The following is a 19,799-nucleotide window of genomic DNA, read 5'->3' as shown; positions in this document are numbered from 1 at the left end:
AGTCGTGACTTTGAAAATTCTTTTAATACTAGTCAGGAGTACTCTGGATCCAACACCATGGACCATCCATTCACAATCAGCACGGTGAGCTGAGACTTTTAAACGGATTCAACGCCGTGGACCGTCCATTCTCATTACAGCGAGCTGAGACTTTTTGAGGTTATTGAAGGTAAACTACTCTCTCTGTTTCAAATTACTAGGTTTGTGCACATGCGTTGCTACGGGAAAAAAATAAAAAAAATTTGTAGTCACGTGTTAAATTCTGAAAGTCTTAGAAATTAGGTGTCAAAGTCCGTGAAGCGCGTGAATTAACTGTCAAATTCTAAAATTTCTCTTCCCGTTGCTTGCTGGAAGATTCTGACGAGGGACCTGATGGGGAACGATACAAGTGGTTGGCATTAAAGTTCTGATTCCAAAATGAAGCATGGTGAATGGGAAATATTTTTCCCTAGTTGAAACATTGCGCTCAGAGTCTGTCTAAAGCCTTGAACCAGTTGGCTGTGGGTGTCACACATGTATGCTAAGAGCTAAGATCATCCAAGTTCAATTCCTTATTGAGACGAATTCAGATGCGCCAGATTGTTCGTCCTAGGTTGGTCCATATCTGAAAATGAGCGTGGCTGCATTGGGGATACCCGCAGCAGGCAGAGACGGAGAGACCGCACGTGCGCCCGCCCAGGCCCATATACTGATCCGGTTGAACGCGTTGTCTGACTGAGTGTAGCACCCGTCTGCCTACACATCTGCTGTGGTGTCGTTGTCTTTGAAGGTTGGGACGTCCTCAAAATTGACTGGACTACGGCAAGCACGTACGTACTACCAACAATAGACTGGTCAATGCTCAATACAAAATGGTGATAACGTCATGCAAAGTATTATGTAACCAAAAGTCCAAAGGAAAATGGGAATTATTCTGGAAGGCTGCTGGTAGGGTTTGACATGTATGCAGTCTGCAAACAGGCTGTATGTACTAACTAGAAAGGAATGGTAGAGCTTACATTTTACAGAAACAACAACAAAGCCTGTTATAAGGGCAGAGCTTGCAGTTTAGTTGATACAAAATATGAAAAAGAGATCAATGTAAGAAACAGATAAATTTGATCACTCTTGGCATATTCGCATGTCACCATTCACATTTTACTTTTGATCTCAACGATGAAAACAGCCAATGAGTTGAACAGCGAGGAAATGTTCATATGTCCAGACAAGAACGAGGTTGCTTCTTCTTGGTCGTCGTGTCTTGTGGTACCCCATTCTCACACATCACGGAGTAGCTGTGATACGGGGGTATGCGCGATTTCAACACCAGGACTTGCAGCTTCCCACGAGCTTTTGCACTTGTTTGAGCTTCGTGCAACGCTATCTTTGGAAAATCATTCAGGGTGGAATGACTTTGACAATAAAGAACTTTGACCCTCATGGAAATGTTGGACAGACTCCAAACATATGCAAGATGCGGATATTTCTATGTATATTGTTTCTCTGACATTGAAGGATCTTGTTCCAAAACCGACGCTGCATGTTAGCTCTCAGAAAGCCACATCTTACATGTGCGCCCACGAAGCATCGCTCTAGCCCTGCTGCAATTTCCATAACTATTGATGCTAGCTCCGGGTGGTCAGCAGGATTAGTGCTTCCAAAAGCCATCACCTTGAAGAAGTACCAGTAAGCTTCCCGAGACAAAAGATCCAATTTAGGGAAGTCCCAAGCAAGAAACTATGTGGTAGTGTCTATGATATGCCAAGTCATATAGACACCACTTAAGAAATTATAGTTCCCAATGCACAATTTTGTAATAGTGGTTACAAAATAAATTCATCCAATGACCTTTCTCCTCTCTCTACCAATCCCCTCCCTTCCCACTCTTTAATTCTATCTTGGTATTTGTGAGATCCATCCCAATGGGTATCATGTAGCTTCTTAGATTTTGATTTTTGTGCAAGAAACCATTTCTTGCATGAGACCTAGTTTCTTGGTCTTTTCCTCTCTCCTCTTTAATTGCATTGCCAAAACAGCAAAACATCCTACATGGCACCATATTGAATGCTATGGAAACCATCCTAGTCACTGCATTGGGACTCTGCAGGACCAAGTTTTATGATATTCTCTGATCTACTTGTCACAATAATTTTACTTCCAGATGGCATGTGGTTTCTTGAAGAGTAAAAGTTTCTGCATTGCCTTTCATCTAGAACCAAATCATCAGCAAGCTCCATGATAATAAGTGATCTTCCATGTGAACCGTAAGTTCGCTTCTTGACCACACCACTGCCTTCTGGAGTAGTAGAAGCTCCACTATATAGAATAATTGTGGAGAAGTGATTGTGCACCCTCTCATCATAACGGAGATGCTTAACCAGGGTACTTTTCCGAACTCTTGGGGGCCAATTATTGGAAGCACTTGCAAACTTTCTGCGCCGGGAGGCTCTGGCTGCAACAAGAAGCGGATGATCTTCTCCATCTCAGCCAGGCGGCCAAGCATGCAGTTCTCCAAAAACAAGTACTTGTCGTAAGGCTCGCGGTTGATGGGAGGATACAATTTCAAGAAAACAATGAACTCGGCCATATCAACAATGATGCTTTGCAGGCTTTCTAGCATCTTCTGAACCTCCTTTACCCCATCAACTTGAAATGAGACATTCATCCCTCTTGTACTGAAGCACAAGCGCTTGGCTCGACAAAATATGGACAAGGGGTAACCACTAACCTGATCGTTGTCCCCGTGTTGCTGAAGCACCTGATACATGAAAGTATCAAGTAGGTAGAAGCCTTTATACATCCTTTCTCTCAGCATCTGAAGCTGCCGAAGCATCAATTTGTTTGTGATGTGCCGTCCCTCAGCCTCTTCCATGGTGGCCTGGATGCAGCAGGACACGATGCAGCTGCAGCAGGTAGACCCCCACACCCTTCTGCTGCCTGTAACATCTATCAATGACAAAAGATATTGATCGACTGAGAAGATCACCAAGAACTGCAGAAACAAATGTTTCCATTCTGAAACTTTGTGATGGGAACCTGGAAGAATATTGATCTGGTTTGAGTTCTTGTTTAGTCCATCATTTCCTGGTCTATATAAGCGAGGTTGGCAGACAGCTTATTTACAAAGCGAGTCACAAGAAGTTTCTTTCCTTGTTGATGCAAACGTTTCTATGATGGCACGGTCCATTATTAATAGCCCAGGGGCAGTTGCTTCCAGCTGTTGAAAATTGTATAGACAATTAGACCAATGACCAATGAACGGTGAGAGGATTGTGTTATCCAATGTAATCTCTACATCAGCAGCAGTTGGAAGTCATATAATGAGGGATGTTATATGCATTCTTGACACTGTACATGTTCAGACAATGAAAAAAGGAGATATGTTATTAAATACTCAGATGCATCAAGTTGTTAAGGCATGTTAACTTTGGATGGCTTCTCCTTATTTCTATGCATTATTTCTTCAGTTCAGTATGGCCACATGTTTGACTATCTTCCTCATTGAAACTAGGCTGGAAATTTAGCACATTTCGAGGCACGTGATATAAGGTTCCTTCTAAGCTTGAAGCGCCAGCCACAAGTCTACAAATCAGCCCTTTCTTATCTTTGAAGTGATGATGATCCCATCTGTCTACGTGAGTCACATTTGAGAGATTCCAAGGAGAGACTACAAGATTTAGGTGCAAAGTATACTCACGTTTTTTTAACAATTGAAACTGTTTTCTTCGTTGTATTTTTATTGATGACTGAAATGATTTTCTCGCATCCTTTAGACACGAAGCCACTCTGCCCTAGTTTCATGGATCATCCAAAGGCCGAATTACAGGTTCTTCGCACTCTTTTCTGTCGCAGGCTGGTGCCAATAAATTCTTGATCAGAAAGATGGCCCCGGTGCGCCCCTTTTCAGCAGAGTAGGGCCGAGATTGGACAATGGAAGATAAGAGGTGATTAATTCATTGTCTAGAAGAGCTATTGTTCATAATCGAAGGAATTTGTCAGAAAATTACAGCACCCAATGGCCGATAAGTCACCTGTCTTGTCCAACACTGGATCAGGAACTGTGTGATGCTATCTGCCTATCTCAGTGGAACCTGCTTAGGTTTTCTAATCAGATTAATTAAACTGTTGAGTAAAAAATAGAAGAAGTCACCGATAGGCACTTGTGCACAAAATTAAGTTGTCTTCATTATCCTGCCCCTGACTGCAACTGTGATGCATCTAAATCAACTTCAGGTTCTAGTAAGAATACTTGTGTGGAGAATGGAAGATATAGTGGCGCTGTATAAGCCCGACATGCATAGGACTGACACGCAACCTGTGCACTGAATAAAACTGTGGCCCGACGCTGACAAATTCGATGCTAGAACAAGACACGATGCGCAAAGAATTACCAGGTGCCAGCCGGCGACGGAGTGGCTGGGCCGTCGTGATGCGTGGAAGAGGAGCGTTGGATTAGCGGCCACTCCGGAGACATGTGAGGCGGAGATCAGGTAGGGAGCCGCGGGCCGGCGCCGCAAACGAGATCTGCTCGGAGCCCCGTGACGGCGGCGCCGGCCTCGCGGGCGCGCTCCAGCGCGCGACCCACGGGGCTGAGCGGGAGGAGGAGGAGGAGGAACTCAGGTCGCGGGAGCATATGCCGCCGCGACCGCCAAGCAATCGCGAGCACCCGCGCCTCCCGGCGGCCTCCGACGCCGGCAAAGCTCGCGGGCATCGTGGTGTTGGTGTGTGGGAGTGGAACGGAGCTGAACGGAGGACGTAAGGAGGGGAACGAGATGCTCTGCAGTCACGCTCTTGCAGCACTCTGCAGTTATCGCATCCGCGCCGTCCGCACCAATCCAACGGTGACAAGCTCCCCAAGTACTCCACCCTTCACGCGCTGGACCTCGGCCCAACAAGAGCCTGGCCTGTTTCGCAACCATGGCGGAGAGGGGTCAGTGGCTTGGGCCTCTAGCCTGGTGAAGGTATCTATTTGGGCGGATGGGCTGAAAACGTCTTATTCAGGTTGATGGGCCGAAAACGTCCCATTTGGCTGTTCCGAAGTCGCTAACATTTCAATTTGAGTTGATGCCTCCACTGGCTGCACCTTTCGACCTTGGTTCGTTGGCAAAAGAATGCAACTCCTACTTCTCCACAAGTTAAATAATTTAAAATTTAATCAAATTTATATAAAATAATAATAATAATATTTGAATTATAAAATAAATATTATTAATTTATTGGAGATATAAATATTAATAGTTTTTATAAATATGGTTAAATTTAAAATTATTTGACTTCTTGAAAAGTGAGAGTTGCATTTTTTATAGCATTAAGTGGGTATACTAGGAGGAACTGAGGCTGAGGCAGCAAGCAAAAGTGCGGTTGGACTAGAACTCGGTGGAAGGGCGCCGCAGCCGTGAAGAACTACCAATGCAATGCAAAAGACTAAAATGCATGAATAGCCATAGTACTTGTTTGTGTGTTTTAATTTGGCCATCGTATTTTGAGAAGTGCAAATCGCGGCCACTAAAGTCGTTTGACTCTATCAATAAGGTCATTACGCTATACTTATTTGGATCACATGGGTCCAACATGGAGTTCTTTTTTGCAAATTGATCCCTCTCATTTGAGTGATTTGAGGCACGTAAGCCTAACCAAAAAGTATCTAAATATCAATTTGAGAATAGACCTTGCTATCTAAATCTAGTGCTAGTTTGACTTGCGCCGCCGCAAGGGGTGCTAAGTTCGATTCGAGAGCATTTCAATAATTTGTACATACACAAAGTTATTTGTGCAGGTACATTTATTATTTCCTAAAATTTGGAAGCTTATTGTTTTCTAGAAATCTTGATTTGCACTGTAGCTCAAAGATGAATCACTTCGCTTTGCATCTCTTGGCAGCCAAAATTAGCATGTTTAACCTCAACTTAACAATTAGAGCTCCAATGTGACTAAAAGCATCAATACATAGCTTTTTACATCAATTAAAGTTCAGTTATGAATAACAATATTATTTTGAAAAAAGTTTGGGAAGACAAACAGATTAGTTTTTCTGTGCTTTCTTGGCACCTTGTGTTTCCTTCCTTGCATGAGCATCAACTGCCCTTTTGGCAACTGCTTTATCTCTTTTTTTTCTTTTCCTTTCTGCAATCGTTAATGCTTTTCTCTCTCAAGCTGCAATCCTTTTTCCTCCAAAACTGTTGCTCCCTTATGTGCAGCTTCAACCTTCCTAGCTTCAGCAAGAGCTGCTTTCTTTCGTGCCTCTTCCTTCCTTACCCGTGCCTCTGTTGCCTTATTCCTCTTGATTGTAGCCATTATAGCTTCAAATAGCTCAAATAAGAGGGAGCAATTTGCAAAAAGAACTCCACCTTGGACGTCACGTCATCCAAATACGTATGGCTAGAAAGGTAACGACTGTATTGATGGAGTCAAATAAATTTAGTGGCCGTGATTTGCATTTCTTAAAATACGATGGTCAAACTAAAACACGATAACAAGTATAAAGACTATTCATACATTTCTAAATGTCAAAGCCCATGCTTTTTCACGTTCTCATTGGGCCACGTCAGCAAAAAAAAAGGACCGCGTGATGTGCATCGAACGGTCCCAGAACTTTCCCTGAGCTTCGCCTCGCCTTGCTGCCTCCGCCGCGCAGCCCGCCCTGGCGCTGCCTCTGATCCGCACCGCCCGGACGGCCGGATCCGCGCCATGGCCTCCTCGCCGTCCTCATCCCCATCCCCTGCTGCACGGCCTCCGGTACTCACAGCACCCCATGAAGTTCGAGGCCGGGGAGGGCAGCAGCTGGATGAGCGCGGCCGCCGGCCGGCATCATCGAACGGTACAAACAGTCGGTCACCGGTTGGCCTCGAATCTTCTCGCATCGTCCCCCCCCCCCCAAACTTCTCTTGCTTCTCATCCCTCTCTTTCTTGTTCTGTTCCCTCTCACACATCCTCCCCTAACGAACTCCTTCCCCAACGTCTCCAATCTTGGCGTCCGCTGGCCAGCTGCTGTAGGTGCTCTCTTGGCCAGCTTCACTGGTCTCGGCATCCACCAATGGTAACCCTCTTCCTTCCCTCAAATCAGTTACAGTTAGTGCCTTCCCGTTTTCCCAACCCTATCTGGCTTCGACTCCGCATCAGATCTAGCTTCCTGCATTAAGTTCTGCATTGGGACCATAGGTTCTGATGATTGTCTTTCATCTTCGTATCCTGCCTTTGCTGATTTTTTCCCCCGCTGCAGAAGCACACAACTCAATCTTAGGTGCTGATTAAGTTTTCCAGTTACTGTTTAGTAGCCATGTTAAGTCGTCCGCTGCAGGCAAAATAAACCCCAATGTCTTCTTTATTTTGGATTAAGCTCCTAGAACTAGGCTTTCTACATTAGCTTCTTCCCTACCTGGTATTCTACTTCATATTAGGTCTCCGTTTACACAATCACTAACATTTTCCTTCATATGCAGATTGACTTAGTTGCTAGCAATGACAAATATTCCCTGCAGACATAACTGCACAGGTTCAGACCATAGGTGAAGTACATCCATTGTCATACAGACAAACATGAGTTTTCTTTCCCTATGAATTGTAGCTATTATTTAAAAACAATATTATAAAAAAACTTCGTTCATTATTATTCCCCAAATTTAATTACCAAATGTGTGCTACCTCTAACTTTTAATCTCTTTGCTGCACAGTGGGAGATCACCTATTTGGACGAAAAGCTCCAACTGAATTGTTCACACTTTCCACATCAGCTTTATCATTCCTGGTAAACTACTATTTACACTCTTACACTCTTCCTAATAATTTTAGTTGGGTTTGTTATTTATTCCAACCAATATACCCATAAATAGAACCACTAAGATCATTGCATTCTGCTATGTATGTATCCGCTTACTAGATTCATGGCTAATTTAAAATAATTAAAAACAGCAACAAAACATGCACCTATACGCGCACCATGTCTGTATAAAAACCTAAACTGGATTGGCAATAACCATAGACATATTGTCTCCTATTAATAGAATTCAGTTGAATATCTTACTTGCTAAAATTATCGTGACATATATACCGTCACTTACTTTCTTACCCCTTTGAAAGTGAAAACTCTATACCCATTCAGACTTGAGATTCCTTTTTCTTTCCCTTTGCTTACTTTGAACTAGCCTCCTAAATTTACATATATTCGTTTTCTGCTATTTTATCTTACAATTCAATGACAAAACAAATTATGACAAAGTTCTTAGCTACCAAATCCTCACTGATAAAAACTATACATTTTCCTTAGCACCATGGTCTATATCAGTGAGTACTTTTCCTTAGCACCATGGTCTTTTCCTTAGCACCATGGTCTGATATCAGTGAGTACTTTTCCTTAGCACCATGGTCTTTTCCTTAGCATCATGATCTGATATCAGTGACTGATATCTGTATTTTGTATGCACTATTCTTAGTTGTGAGGGATTAAGCTACAATTCACTCATATTTAAGATTTGCAATTGTACCTAACCCCCTCATGATTGCCTCTGATCTCCCCTCTTTTCTTTGCAGTGGGTGATCAATTGGTGCTATGCGCAAGAAAGAGGCGAGTGATTCCCCTTATGAGATTTGTTGTTATATCCTATTTCCGATATCTTTCAAGTCCGTGAGTTTGCAATTTAGAACTTTTTTTAAAAAAAATAAGTGCAATTTAGAACACTTATTCTATTTGTCCAGACAACAACCTACTTTTGTTAGGAAAGTACATCCTTTTATTTAGTTTCATGAGAGTAATTTGTCATCTATTAATAACTTTTAGATGGGTGGCGTGCAAACAAACAATTTGATCATAAATAACTAAGAAAATAACACAACATCAATTTGAACAGAATAAGAAAGCATTTTAACGATCACTTTGGCCTGTGGTTATCAGAATACCAAGAACATGGTCAGTTTTGTCTGTGCACCTGTCACTGACCTGTGGTTATTGATCACATTTTGATTGACTTGAGCAAGCACAATGAAAAATAGTTAATACTGACAAACAATTTTCATTCAGATCTTGCACTTCTCTTTACTGTTTGAATAATGCGGAAACTAAACCTTTGTCCAGTAATAGTTCTCTTATGCATCACAATTTCACGTATTGACCCATCCTATAGCTAGGTCCATGTACTTTGATTTCAGATGGTATTAGAAAAAAGGTTAGAGAAGTTCATTTATATGTAAATTTACATATATTTGTTTTCTGCTATATCTTACAATTCAATGACAAAACAAATTACGATAAAGTTCTTAGCTACCAAATCCTCACTGATAACAACTATACATTTCCCTTAGCACCATGGTCTGATGATGCTAGATGCCAAACACAAGCATGGAAAGTTCCAATAACAATAGATGTCCATGGTATTCCTCCTTATGCATTTCACATAAAAAGTCTTTCTGTATTGCTTGATCCCTACTGTGACATCGAAACCTATACCATGGACAAAAAAAACAGGGATTTGTACTGTCGAAGGGACTACATTGAGTGTCAATTCCATCCCAAACACAGGTTTCCTCTCATACCCACGTCGCACTGGTTACGAAACAGTCATACATACATTCCCTGTTACCATGAAAACTAGCTTGTTATCTGTACAAAAAAAACTCCTCTGATTGGATACCACCTGCTTCCCTCAATGTACACTCACACAATGAAAATTCATCTCACACTAAAGGTAACTATTATTACTCCACTACAACAACTTACTATACCTAAAACCTTATTCATAACTCTTTCATTCCAGATCCAGAAAAAGATCTAGGCTCAGACATGGTGAGGGAATGCAACAGGGCTGTGTACGAAGGCCAGCTACATTTTTTCCCTCTCTTCAATAAATAAACTACATTTCTTTCTGCACAACTATATTTTTATACACAATTGTGCCAACATTACAGCTGAAATAGAAGATGAAAGAAGAATGAAGAATACCTACCTTCCATGGCTTCACATATTCTGGGGAAAGTTCGGACGATGAGTACCCAAATGAAGCCTACTATTACGTCTGTCAATTTACTACCCTTTCATATATAGTAAACCATTCTAGATTGCGATAATTAGAGTACATTAACATTCAAATCTTATTTAATCCTTGCAGACCCAGATCGCGAACCAAAGAACTGATAGTTCAATTCAATAGGTACTTATTCCAACTACACATGATTCTCCAAACTTTTTTACAAACACAACAAAACTCACACTGATCTATCAACTTACAGGGTCAAAGCAGTTCGAAAAACTATCCAGATCTGCACTCATCAACAAGACAACAGGCAATATTGTTCCTAAGGCTTGGACGACTCATCTTTTGATATTAATGCATATATCTATGCATGCCATATGTGTATATATGTATATACATACATATACCTATGTCAGTACTTAAACTTTCAATGTAGTCCAAAAATCAATGATCACTGCTTATTTACAAGCGCCTTATGTAATATATTCGAACCCTCTAAAACCTACCAAACTATTTTATTATTCTATACTACTGCAGTTCTGCATCAATTTTTCTTCTTGCTCACCAAAGATTAAATATCATCAATTCAAATGCTTATTCCTTTATTTAAAAAAATCATCATATATAGCAAAACGTGCAAGACGCGCGCAAGCGCGCGTAATGTACTCGTTTTACTCAAGGTGTGTTTAGATCCCTCAAACTTCTCCAAACTTTCCAAACTTTCCATCACATCGAAATCACATCGAAACATTAAATATAGCAAATGACCCATGCATGGAGTACTAAATGTAGGTAAATAAAAAAAACTAATTGCATAGTTTTGATGTACGTTGCGAGACGAATCTTTTGAGCCTAGTTAGGTCATAGTAGGACAATATTTATCACAAATAAACGAAAAGTGCTATAGTGTGCTACAGTGTCCGATGTGACCTTTTCTACCCGTTTTTCGCGGATCTAAACACACCCTCAATGCAAAATGCAAGCAAAGCAGTGACGAAAGCTGCGTCCCAGCGGTCAAAGTCCAAGCGCCGCATCCTGCAATTCTCTAGCAAAGGTGAAGTTGCTGGCGAGCACACCCATCTCTGTCACGCACGAGGCTGTGTGGCGCGGTACTGTGACAACAATTGTTAAGAAGAACTATCATTGTGTCAAGATGCATAGGCAGCGGCAACAACGGTTAAGAAGAACTAATTGTTTCAAGATGGGCCCATCTTGAAGCTTAAGAGCGACGAGAGTGCGGCTCGCACCCCTGGCATCTGTACCAGTTTAATCCGCCTTCGGGATCCTACCGCTCAACAACATCTCGGAGAAGACAGTCAATATGAGCGAGTTGCAGAGGACAAATCAGCGAGCTACTACTACGCTACGCGGCCGAACCCGTTCTAGAATTCGATGCCAAAGCCATATTCTGTTCGACTTCTTATTCTACTCACAGCAAAGCAAAGGATAAGCCATCATCAAGTTGGTACAGTACCTCCGAAGCCCAAGAACAGTCGGATGCCTAAAGCAATCAACTCGAGTGGCTCGCGTGTGAACACCTGAACAAGCGAAAGATCCCGTTGTGAGCCCCCACGCAAGAATATCCAAGAGGCTCAAACCATGTGCTTCTTGAAGGAATTCTGCTAGTATACAGCCCTGTACTGCGAACGGATAAAGACGGCCGCATCAAAAGGATACCGATTAAATTCCTGCAAAAAAAAAAAAGAAAACCAGAGGCGAGACAGTGCCGTTCACAGTCGATACCTGAACGGTCGGACAGATACGGCGGTATTCTAGTGACTGTCGCCTCGTCCATTCGAATTCGATTATTCTGATAGCTTGAGCGCCTCCGCTTCCTCAAAGTCAAAGTTGTGGCCTTGGTGCAAGAACAAGACGACATATGATGATTCGGAAATGAGGTTTTCCGGTGGTTTCTCGTGCACGGCGTGCAAACGGCGGACAGGGAAATGTTCCCCTTCCTGATCGTGAAAGAGGCCTGGCAAGTCCTCTGGATGATGATTTGAGGCTCGCTGCAATCCTGCAATGATGGACAAGTTCACAAGTTTTTTTTAAAAAAAAAAGATTTCTGGAAATCCTCCAAATTCAGAAGCTATCATGTTTTCCTTTTTCTACTTGTTTGGTACTTGTAGTTGTAGTTCTGCCTTGAAAAAAGTAGCATTGCTCATCTGCTTCCAAAATTACAGAGCGAACTCCGAGCACATCGTCCGACTCCATGCTCCAACGACGAGCAAGACCAGAGCCAGAGCTTGCAGCTAACACACGACACAGGGACTCAACGAAATAACAAGAGTATAGGTATAGCACTAGCAAGACGAGGTCCTCTCTCTTCTGCAGCTCGCTCTAGGGCTCAGATGATGTAGTCGGACCACTGCTGTATGAAGGAGGTGTGGTCCATGGACTCCCCCGGCATGACATCCTCGCCCTTCTTCCCGCCGATCAGCCTCGCGGGGTTCCCCACCGCGGTGTTCCTCGGCGGCACGTCGATGAGCACCACCGACCCGGCGCCGACCTTGGCCCCGGCCCCGATCCTCACGTTGCCGAGGATGGTGGCGCCGGCGCCGATGAGCACGCCGTCCCCGATCTTGGGGTGCCGGTCGCCCACCGCCTTGCCGGTCCCGCCCAGCGTCACGTGGTGGAGGATGGAGACGTTGTCGCCCACCACGGCGGTCTCGCCGATGACGACGCCCGTGGCGTGGTCCAGCAGGATGCCCTTCCCGATGGCGGCGGCCGGGTGGATGTCGACGGCGAAGACCTCGGCGACGCGGGACTGGAGCGCGAGCGCCAGCGCGCGGCGGCTCTGCGCCCAGAGCACGTGCGCGACGCGGTGCGCCTGCACGGCGAGGAAGCCCTTGTAGTTGAGGAGGCAGTGCGCGAAGCCGGCGCAGGCGGGGTCCCGGGACCGCGCGGCGAGGAGGTCGGCGACGGCGGCGGCGCGGACGGACGGGTGCGCGGCGAGCGAGGCGACGAAGAGGTCGTACAGGAGCGTGGAGAGCAGCGTGGAGGAGCAGAGCTTGTTGGCGAGGTGGAAGGCGAGGGAGCGGTCGAGGGACGGGTGGGACAGCACGGTGGCGTAGAGGAAGGACGCCAGCGCCGGCTCGGCCTCCGCGTCGCGCCGCGCCTCGGCCTTGATCTGGGACCAGACCCAGGACTCGTCGCCGTCGGACTCGGGCGGGGGGTACGACGGCACCACGCCCGCGTCCAGCGCCGCCGGCGGGCTGCTGCGGCGGGCCCACTGGGGATGGGTCGGGTCGGCGCGCAGCGGCTGGCCGGCTGTCATCGCCATCGGCGGGATGGTGTGCCTGTGCGGCCGGTGGCGTGCGCGGGAGGTGTGGCTCCGGCTCGTGGGGTGCTGCCGTGGAGTAGCCCGTGGTCGGGGCGTGAAGCTGCTATATAGGGTAGGAGCGGTCCACGGGGTGCCACGTGGACCTGCCAATCTGGTGGGGCACGGCGCAGGCCGACGAGCACGAGCCCGAGTTGCCGAGAGCCCGAGAGCAAGCGGAGGGCACAGGCCTTGGCGGAGCTGGGATTTAAATTGAGGGATTTATTTTCTTTCTTCTTTTTTTTTCTTTCTCCTCCTTTCTTCTTCCTCTTCTTCACTCATGCTTGAAAAATATTGGGAGGGCTTTGGGGGGCTCCATGGATTCTATGGGAGTAGGGGGGCTGGAGCACCCCCAGCACCCCCTGGCTCCGCCAATGCTGGTGGTTGGTTCGCTGCTCGCTGGCTCTCTTGTGCGGCGCCGTGCGCGCAAAAAACACGAGGAGATCGATCAAGATACCAAATCAGGAACGAAGCGGGGTGGAGTTTGGTTAGCTGTTTTGTTTGGGCACCACCACCGGCACCAGTGCGTCTCTACCCGGAGGCCAGAGCCGCAAGCGGTGGTCCAATCGTAAGTATGATACACGCAAGAAACCTAACACTGGTCATATACTTGTTCTTGAGCTGTGACTGTGAGCCTGTGAGTGGTCATGCCTGATGATCATGAGGCTGCATCGACGACGACCGTCTGTTTGAATAGGCTAAAGTTAAAGTTAAGTATTAAGTTTTAGCACCTATTAACTCTAATATCTTATAATAAAGATTTTAAATTTTGATTAAAGTTAAACTCACTCCATTAGCACACTTATTTGGATGAATTAGCAATAAAATTAAGCACTTTTCAACATTAGTATTTGGATTCAAATACCTTTTTTTATTCGGATAGCATGTTCTTCTCTTAGCAAGGCAAAATCGATTTTCTTGTCCTTGGGCCGAAAGCAGTGCTCGGGCCGGGCGGGGGTTGGGATGATTCCAGCCCAGCATTACTCGAAAATAGGCCCAACAAGGGATATGTCGGTGACATTTTTTTTATACTAACTTCCACTAGTGATATGCCATATCATACTGGCTTACACTAATGATATTGCATTTTTTTTAAGAAATGATTTCTTTAGTCAGTACGCATGGTGTACTACAATGAGCTAGCTGAGGTTTATTCAATTTCAATCCATCGGGCCTTTTTTCATGAACCAATCAAGTAGTATACACGACACGATCTGAACGAACAAATACAGGGGTGCCCGCTGGGTGCAGCTAGCGCTCATCGTAACACGGCCTTACTGTCCGATTGCTCTTCTGCAAGCAGTCTGAACTCTGAACCTTGAAGTGATGGGATCAAGGCGCCACATTCCCATTGGTAGTAGGAATTGCCTCGAATAAAATCCTCAATGGATCATCAATTGCCTTGGACGAAGTTGGTGGCGTACGCCCAAGCATTGTTGCTAACGGGGTCGGCGATGTGGTCGGCCAGGTTCTCCAGGGGCCCTTTGCCGGTGACGATTGCCTGGACGAAGAACCCGAACATGGAGAACATGGCGAGGCGGCCGTTCTTGATCTCCTTCACCTTCAGCTCCGCGAACTTCTCCGGGTCGTCGGCGAGCCCCAGCGGATCGAAGCTCCCTCCAGGGTACAACGGGTCAACCACCTCGCCGAGCGGCCCGCCGGCAACCCTGTATCCCTCCACGGCCCCCATCAAGACAACCTGATCGAGGGAAGGCGAGTGTTCATTCACATTGCAAAATCAGAACAAGGAATTTTACCTTCGATGAATTGGGGATCGATGGATTGTGATACTGTACCTGTCATGCCCAGATGGCGAGGATGCTCTGCGCGTGCACGAGGCTGGGGTTGCCCAGGTAGTCGAGGCCGCCCTCGCTGAAGATCTGGGCGCCGGCCTTGAACCAGACGGCCTCGCCGAACTTGACGCCGTTCCGGGCGAGGAGCTCGGGGAAGACGCAGCCGAGCGCGCCGAACATGGCCCACCGGCAGTGGATCACCTCAAGCTCCCTGTTCTTGGCGAACGTCTCGGGGTCGGCCGAGAGCCCCGTGGTGTCCCAGCCGTAGTCCCCTGGGAACTCGCCGGTGAGGTAGGACGGTGGCTCGCCGGACAGCGGGCCGAGGTAGAGGACGCGGTCCGGGCCGTACCACGGGCTGCCGGACGCCGCGGCGGGCTTGGCCTTGGCGGCCGTCTTGCGCATCGTGACGCGGCCCTCGCCGAACACGCTGGAGGGGGCGATCTTCGCCGCCTTGCCGGCGAGAGCAGGAGAGGAGAGCGACATGGTGGCAGCGGCCATTGATGAGCACGAGGGTGGGTTTTCCTGCTACTTCGGTTTAGAGCTCGCGAGCTGTTCTGTTGCTGGCTGCGGTGGGGAAGTAGGCAGCCGGAGTGGAGTTTAAATAATGGCGGGAAACGCCGGTAGCCACACGCTAGGCCGTTGTATGGATGGGCATATCTCTTGCGATCGCTGATTGGATAGCTTTGCCTGTCCAGCGTGCCACCTCTGCGTTTGCTTTGCCTACGTGTAAAGTGCGCTGAAACCAGAAATATATATTTGTTATTAAATTTGAGGCTTAGGAAATGGGCATGACCAATCAGGAGACGACGAGTGGACATTTTTTTTGATATGGTTGGATAGAGTGGCAACAAAAAGTTTGGTTGGTAAATAGAGATCATAGCTAAAGATCCTGTAGTAATTACGTTCTGCGCCACAAGCCGAAGTGATCGAGGGGACAGGAAGAAACTTTGCCAAGGCAGAAGGCACAATATGAAACGTATTTCAGGACATGTACAACCCACGGACAGTTTGCTGTCTATATAATGATGTCACATCACAGAAAGACAGCTAAATAGAAAGAGCATACAACCCATTGTCTATTAAGTTGTCTATTAATTCTTTAACGCCTACCGATTCTTTAATATAGGGCATGATCAATTGTAAATAAGATTTGTGTATACTACTGTGTTCTTGATCGATAAAAATGATCAAGCATATACACCATAAATATAGTAATGTTTTTAGGATTATCTCTTGCTAAGATTAAGCATGAAAAAAGAGAGTCCAAACTGCCCTTAGCATTATCCTCTTCGTATGCTGGATCCCTGTGGTGTGTTCCAGACTGTCTTGTGTATCTCTTTCTCCACTCCAAGCTCTCTTCTGCCGTGCACGAGATTGCGAATTCCTTATATGGCGCGCGTGCGCCGCTACCCATAGTGGCGCGCGGTAGCGGCGCACGCGCCCGTCGCCGCCGCCGCCGAGGAGAGACCTAGGGTTTGGGGGGAGGGGGAAGGGGGCGGCCAGGGAGGGTGGGAGGTGGGCGGAGCGGCCGCCGGCGAGGTCGCTGGTGGCCGGGGTGGCGGCGGGAGGCGGCGGCCTTCATGATTCGGGTTGCTGGGGGTGGGGGGCGGCTCGCCGGCTCCCATGGCCACTGGCCATAGAGGAGGGGGGCCGGGGGTGGCGGCGGCCCGGTGGTGGAGGCGGGTTGTTCGGCGGAAGGCGCGGCGGCGTGGGAGCGCCGCCGGCCTGGCCGGGCCGGACAACCGGTGGGCGGTGGCCAGCGGCAGAGGCGAAGAGACGGCGCAACGGCGGCGCGGTGGCGTGCTCGGTTAGTGTGGCGGTGGTGCAGGGAGGCAGTGGAGGCCGCCGGAGCCGGAGGAGCCGGCCGGCGGCGGGAGCGTCGGGAGGAAGAAGAAAAGAGGAAAGAGGAAGGAGAAAGAAGGGAGAAGGAAGAAGAACGCACCTGTTCGCTGGCGACGCACGCGCGTCGACCAGCGTCCCCCACGAGATTGGGGTTCTTCTGCTCCCCGGCCCACGAGATTCTATTGCAGTGTTCTTCTCTCCTCCGTCGTGCTCTTTTGCTATCGTCGCCCATCGGGGGCTCTGCCTAGCCGCGTCCAGCGTGTCGCCTTCTCGCCGGCGCGAAGCTCTTGAGTGCGCCCATGTAGACGAGAGACTCCACGTGGGGTGATGCAGGAAGTCAGGAACGCAACGTCGAGCGCTCCCACCGCCTCGCCGACAACCGGGCGCCAAGTTCCAGCCTCTTCTGCCATCGCGCGGTGCCGCTAGGCCGTCACCATGTGCAGGTCTCCTGCGTGCGCAAATACTTCATTCCGCGTGTGGCCGCACGGGATTTGCGTCCAACGTCGATTCGAGAAGACGACTCCTACAACGCTGCCTCCACCGGCGATTTGGCCTCGGACCACGGGCCTTGCCGTCGCCTCGCGAGGCGACGACACGGCCGTCTCCAAGTGAAACGAGTGGGATTTATGCAAAAACTACAACACAAAGACGGCGGAAGAGGCCCCGTTGTACATGTCCTCATTGGTTACGCTTACGTCTTTCCTATACCAAAAACGTTATCGACCTATTGATAAATAAAATACCAAATTCTTATAATATAAGAATTTTATATCCTTGTGTGGCACACAAAGCCTCACTAGACTCGCCGTGGATTCACTGACTTGAGGCAAGTCAGTGAATCACTGTAGCAGTACTTTTGATCCGTTCCCGGTCATTTGTTTGCAGATGGACGGATCAGATCTATTGCCACAGGACCATACTACAGTGGCACGATGAACAGTGGAATCAACACAGTGAATCTGCTACAGTAAATAATGTTAGTCCACTGTTTATCCAGACCCCAATTACTGTAGTTTTTGCTGACTTTGCTTCAGCAAGTCAGACAAGCCGGACCGCACTAGACTAGGACTAACATGGTTCCCAGAACGGTCAAACCGAGCACATGCAAAGAGGAAAAGGTTGGGCATATTTTTTAAAGAAAAGGAGCTCTATCAGTGACGCATCCGATGCTATTTTCCAACCTCGTGGTGTGGGTAATAGGCAACATTGCCCAAAAAATTAACGACACAATCACACTGAGTTTGGCCAACTCATCCAAATTATCAGAACGGACTAGAAATCTCTCTTGGAGAAAAAGCAAGCTGATTATTAGGACAGTATGCACTATGCCCTGCTGGCCACGAAGCAATCCTATGCAGTCATCAACAGACATCCAAGCAAACTGTATCCACATAATAAGTTACTGGCAATTAATTAGGGTTTCGCTAAGCAACACGTGTTCCCAATTATGCAAAAGTTAGAACTTGTACAGACACCGCTGCCGGCAGAAAAGGCGCTACCTGTTCCTGAACGTTCTCGTTGCTTTTCTCCCAATATGAATGCTACCGCATCACATGATTCATGAAAAATGGAAACTCATCGGTCCCAGGTCTTTTTTGCGAACGTGGCTAAGAGCATTCCAACAATTTCTTATATTTTCTCCCTAAAACTTGATATTTGCCACTCTCCAAACAGGTATGAGAGGAAAAAAATATCATTTCTAATAGTTCTCTATTTTTTCTCCGCCATGTGGACCCATGCCTCTGCTCCCGCGATACCTTTCCCCGTCGCGCCAAAACGATGGTGCAGGCAGCCATGGTGCCCCCACCCCCCTCTGCGCAGGCAGCCAGCAGGGCGGCGCAGGCCATCCACGGCGCAGGCCCTCCACGGTGCAGGCTGCCAGGGCGGCGCACGCACTCGACCCTGCAAACCCTCCATGGCTTCTAATCCTGTTGGCACTACACATGCCGCCATGGGGAGGCGAAGCAGCAGCCCCCGGTGGCCACTGGGACTCCGATTCCAAGGCCCGCATGGGAGGTCGATGGCCCTCCTCCTATGGTGAAGGGGTGGCCTCGAAGCAGTCCTCCGACGTCTTCTTCAGGTTGACCTTCTTTGCGGAGGCAACCTTCCGCGTCGAGGGCAGGCAGGTTGATGTGAGATCCTAAGCGCGCGAGCAAGAAACTCTTGGAATGCTCTAAGCACATGTTTCATCAAAAGGAAAGCTGGACGACTGTTACAAATCTTAAAAGACAGAGCCACAGAGGCTATTAAAATGGTTACAGAACATATATCACCAAACTTGTGGCGGGCTACCTCAACACCAAACAAAAGCAGCAAGAACAACAGGGGAGGAACATACTCGAACCCACACCTAGACCAAACCACACAACCGAACCTGCTAAAGGATACAACGTCATCAATGGTGCATAAGGTCTACAATGAAGGTGGCAAAGCATCCACCCAAATGATAACCATGGCGGTAAAGCATCCGGCCGGACAACATAATAAAGGTGGCAAAGCATCCACCCAAATGATAACCATGGCGGCAAAGCATCCGGCCGGACAACATAATAAAGGTAGCAAAGCATCTACCCGACTGACACAACTATGGCGGCAAAGCATATGCTAAAAGCAATCACCAACCAACACGATGGTAGCGGTAAAGCATCCACTAGAGAAGATGACCTAGGCGACCCGGACGATGCAGACGAAACAAAGCGAAGGGAAGTGTAGATGCAGGACTCCCCGAGGAGAGCAGATGACCACCGCCAAGACCAGGCGCAAAGGACTGGTGAAAGGCAACGATCCCAATGACAACCGGCAGAGCTTCCAAGATGATGCCTTAAGGGAGGAAGTGGCGCCAAAGGCGCCATCGTCGTCTGACCATCATGGTCAAGGTTTTCACCCAGAAACCACACCTGAGAG

At 47.5% G+C, this 19,799-nt stretch overlaps 1 protein-coding gene, 1 long non-coding RNA gene and 2 pseudogenes across 2 annotated transcripts; 1 reads left to right on the top strand and 3 right to left on the bottom strand.

Moving 5' to 3' along the window:
- Window positions 1-1,733: 1,733 nt before the first annotated feature.
- Window positions 1,734-4,757, bottom strand: LOC120674375 (annotated as a pseudogene).
- Window positions 4,758-6,837: 2,080 nt separating this feature from the next.
- Window positions 6,838-10,446, top strand: LOC120673879. Its single transcript, XR_005674909.1, has 6 exons — window positions 6,838-7,015; window positions 7,419-7,484; window positions 7,650-7,723; window positions 8,506-9,981; window positions 10,077-10,118; window positions 10,198-10,446. It is a non-coding gene; the product is annotated as an uncharacterized LOC120673879 (long non-coding RNA).
- A 1,624-nt stretch (window positions 10,447-12,070) lies between these two features.
- Window positions 12,071-13,314, bottom strand: LOC120673878 (probable serine acetyltransferase 1). The gene has a single exon (XM_039954922.1). It carries the CDS (start codon window positions 13,222-13,224, stop codon window positions 12,289-12,291), a length of 936 nt encoding a protein of 311 aa, XP_039810856.1. The 5' UTR covers window positions 13,225-13,314; the 3' UTR covers window positions 12,071-12,288.
- Window positions 13,315-14,387: 1,073 nt separating this feature from the next.
- LOC120676729 lies at window positions 14,388-15,612 on the bottom strand (annotated as a pseudogene).
- Window positions 15,613-19,799: the final 4,187 nt, after the last annotated feature.

This window comes from Panicum virgatum, chromosome 5N (genome assembly GCF_016808335.1).
Source record: "Panicum virgatum strain AP13 chromosome 5N, P.virgatum_v5, whole genome shotgun sequence".
NCBI lineage: Eukaryota > Viridiplantae > Streptophyta > Magnoliopsida > Poales > Poaceae > Panicum > Panicum virgatum.
The sequence above is the reverse complement of the archived record's forward strand: the minus strand, read 5'-3'. Positions and strand labels throughout refer to the sequence as shown.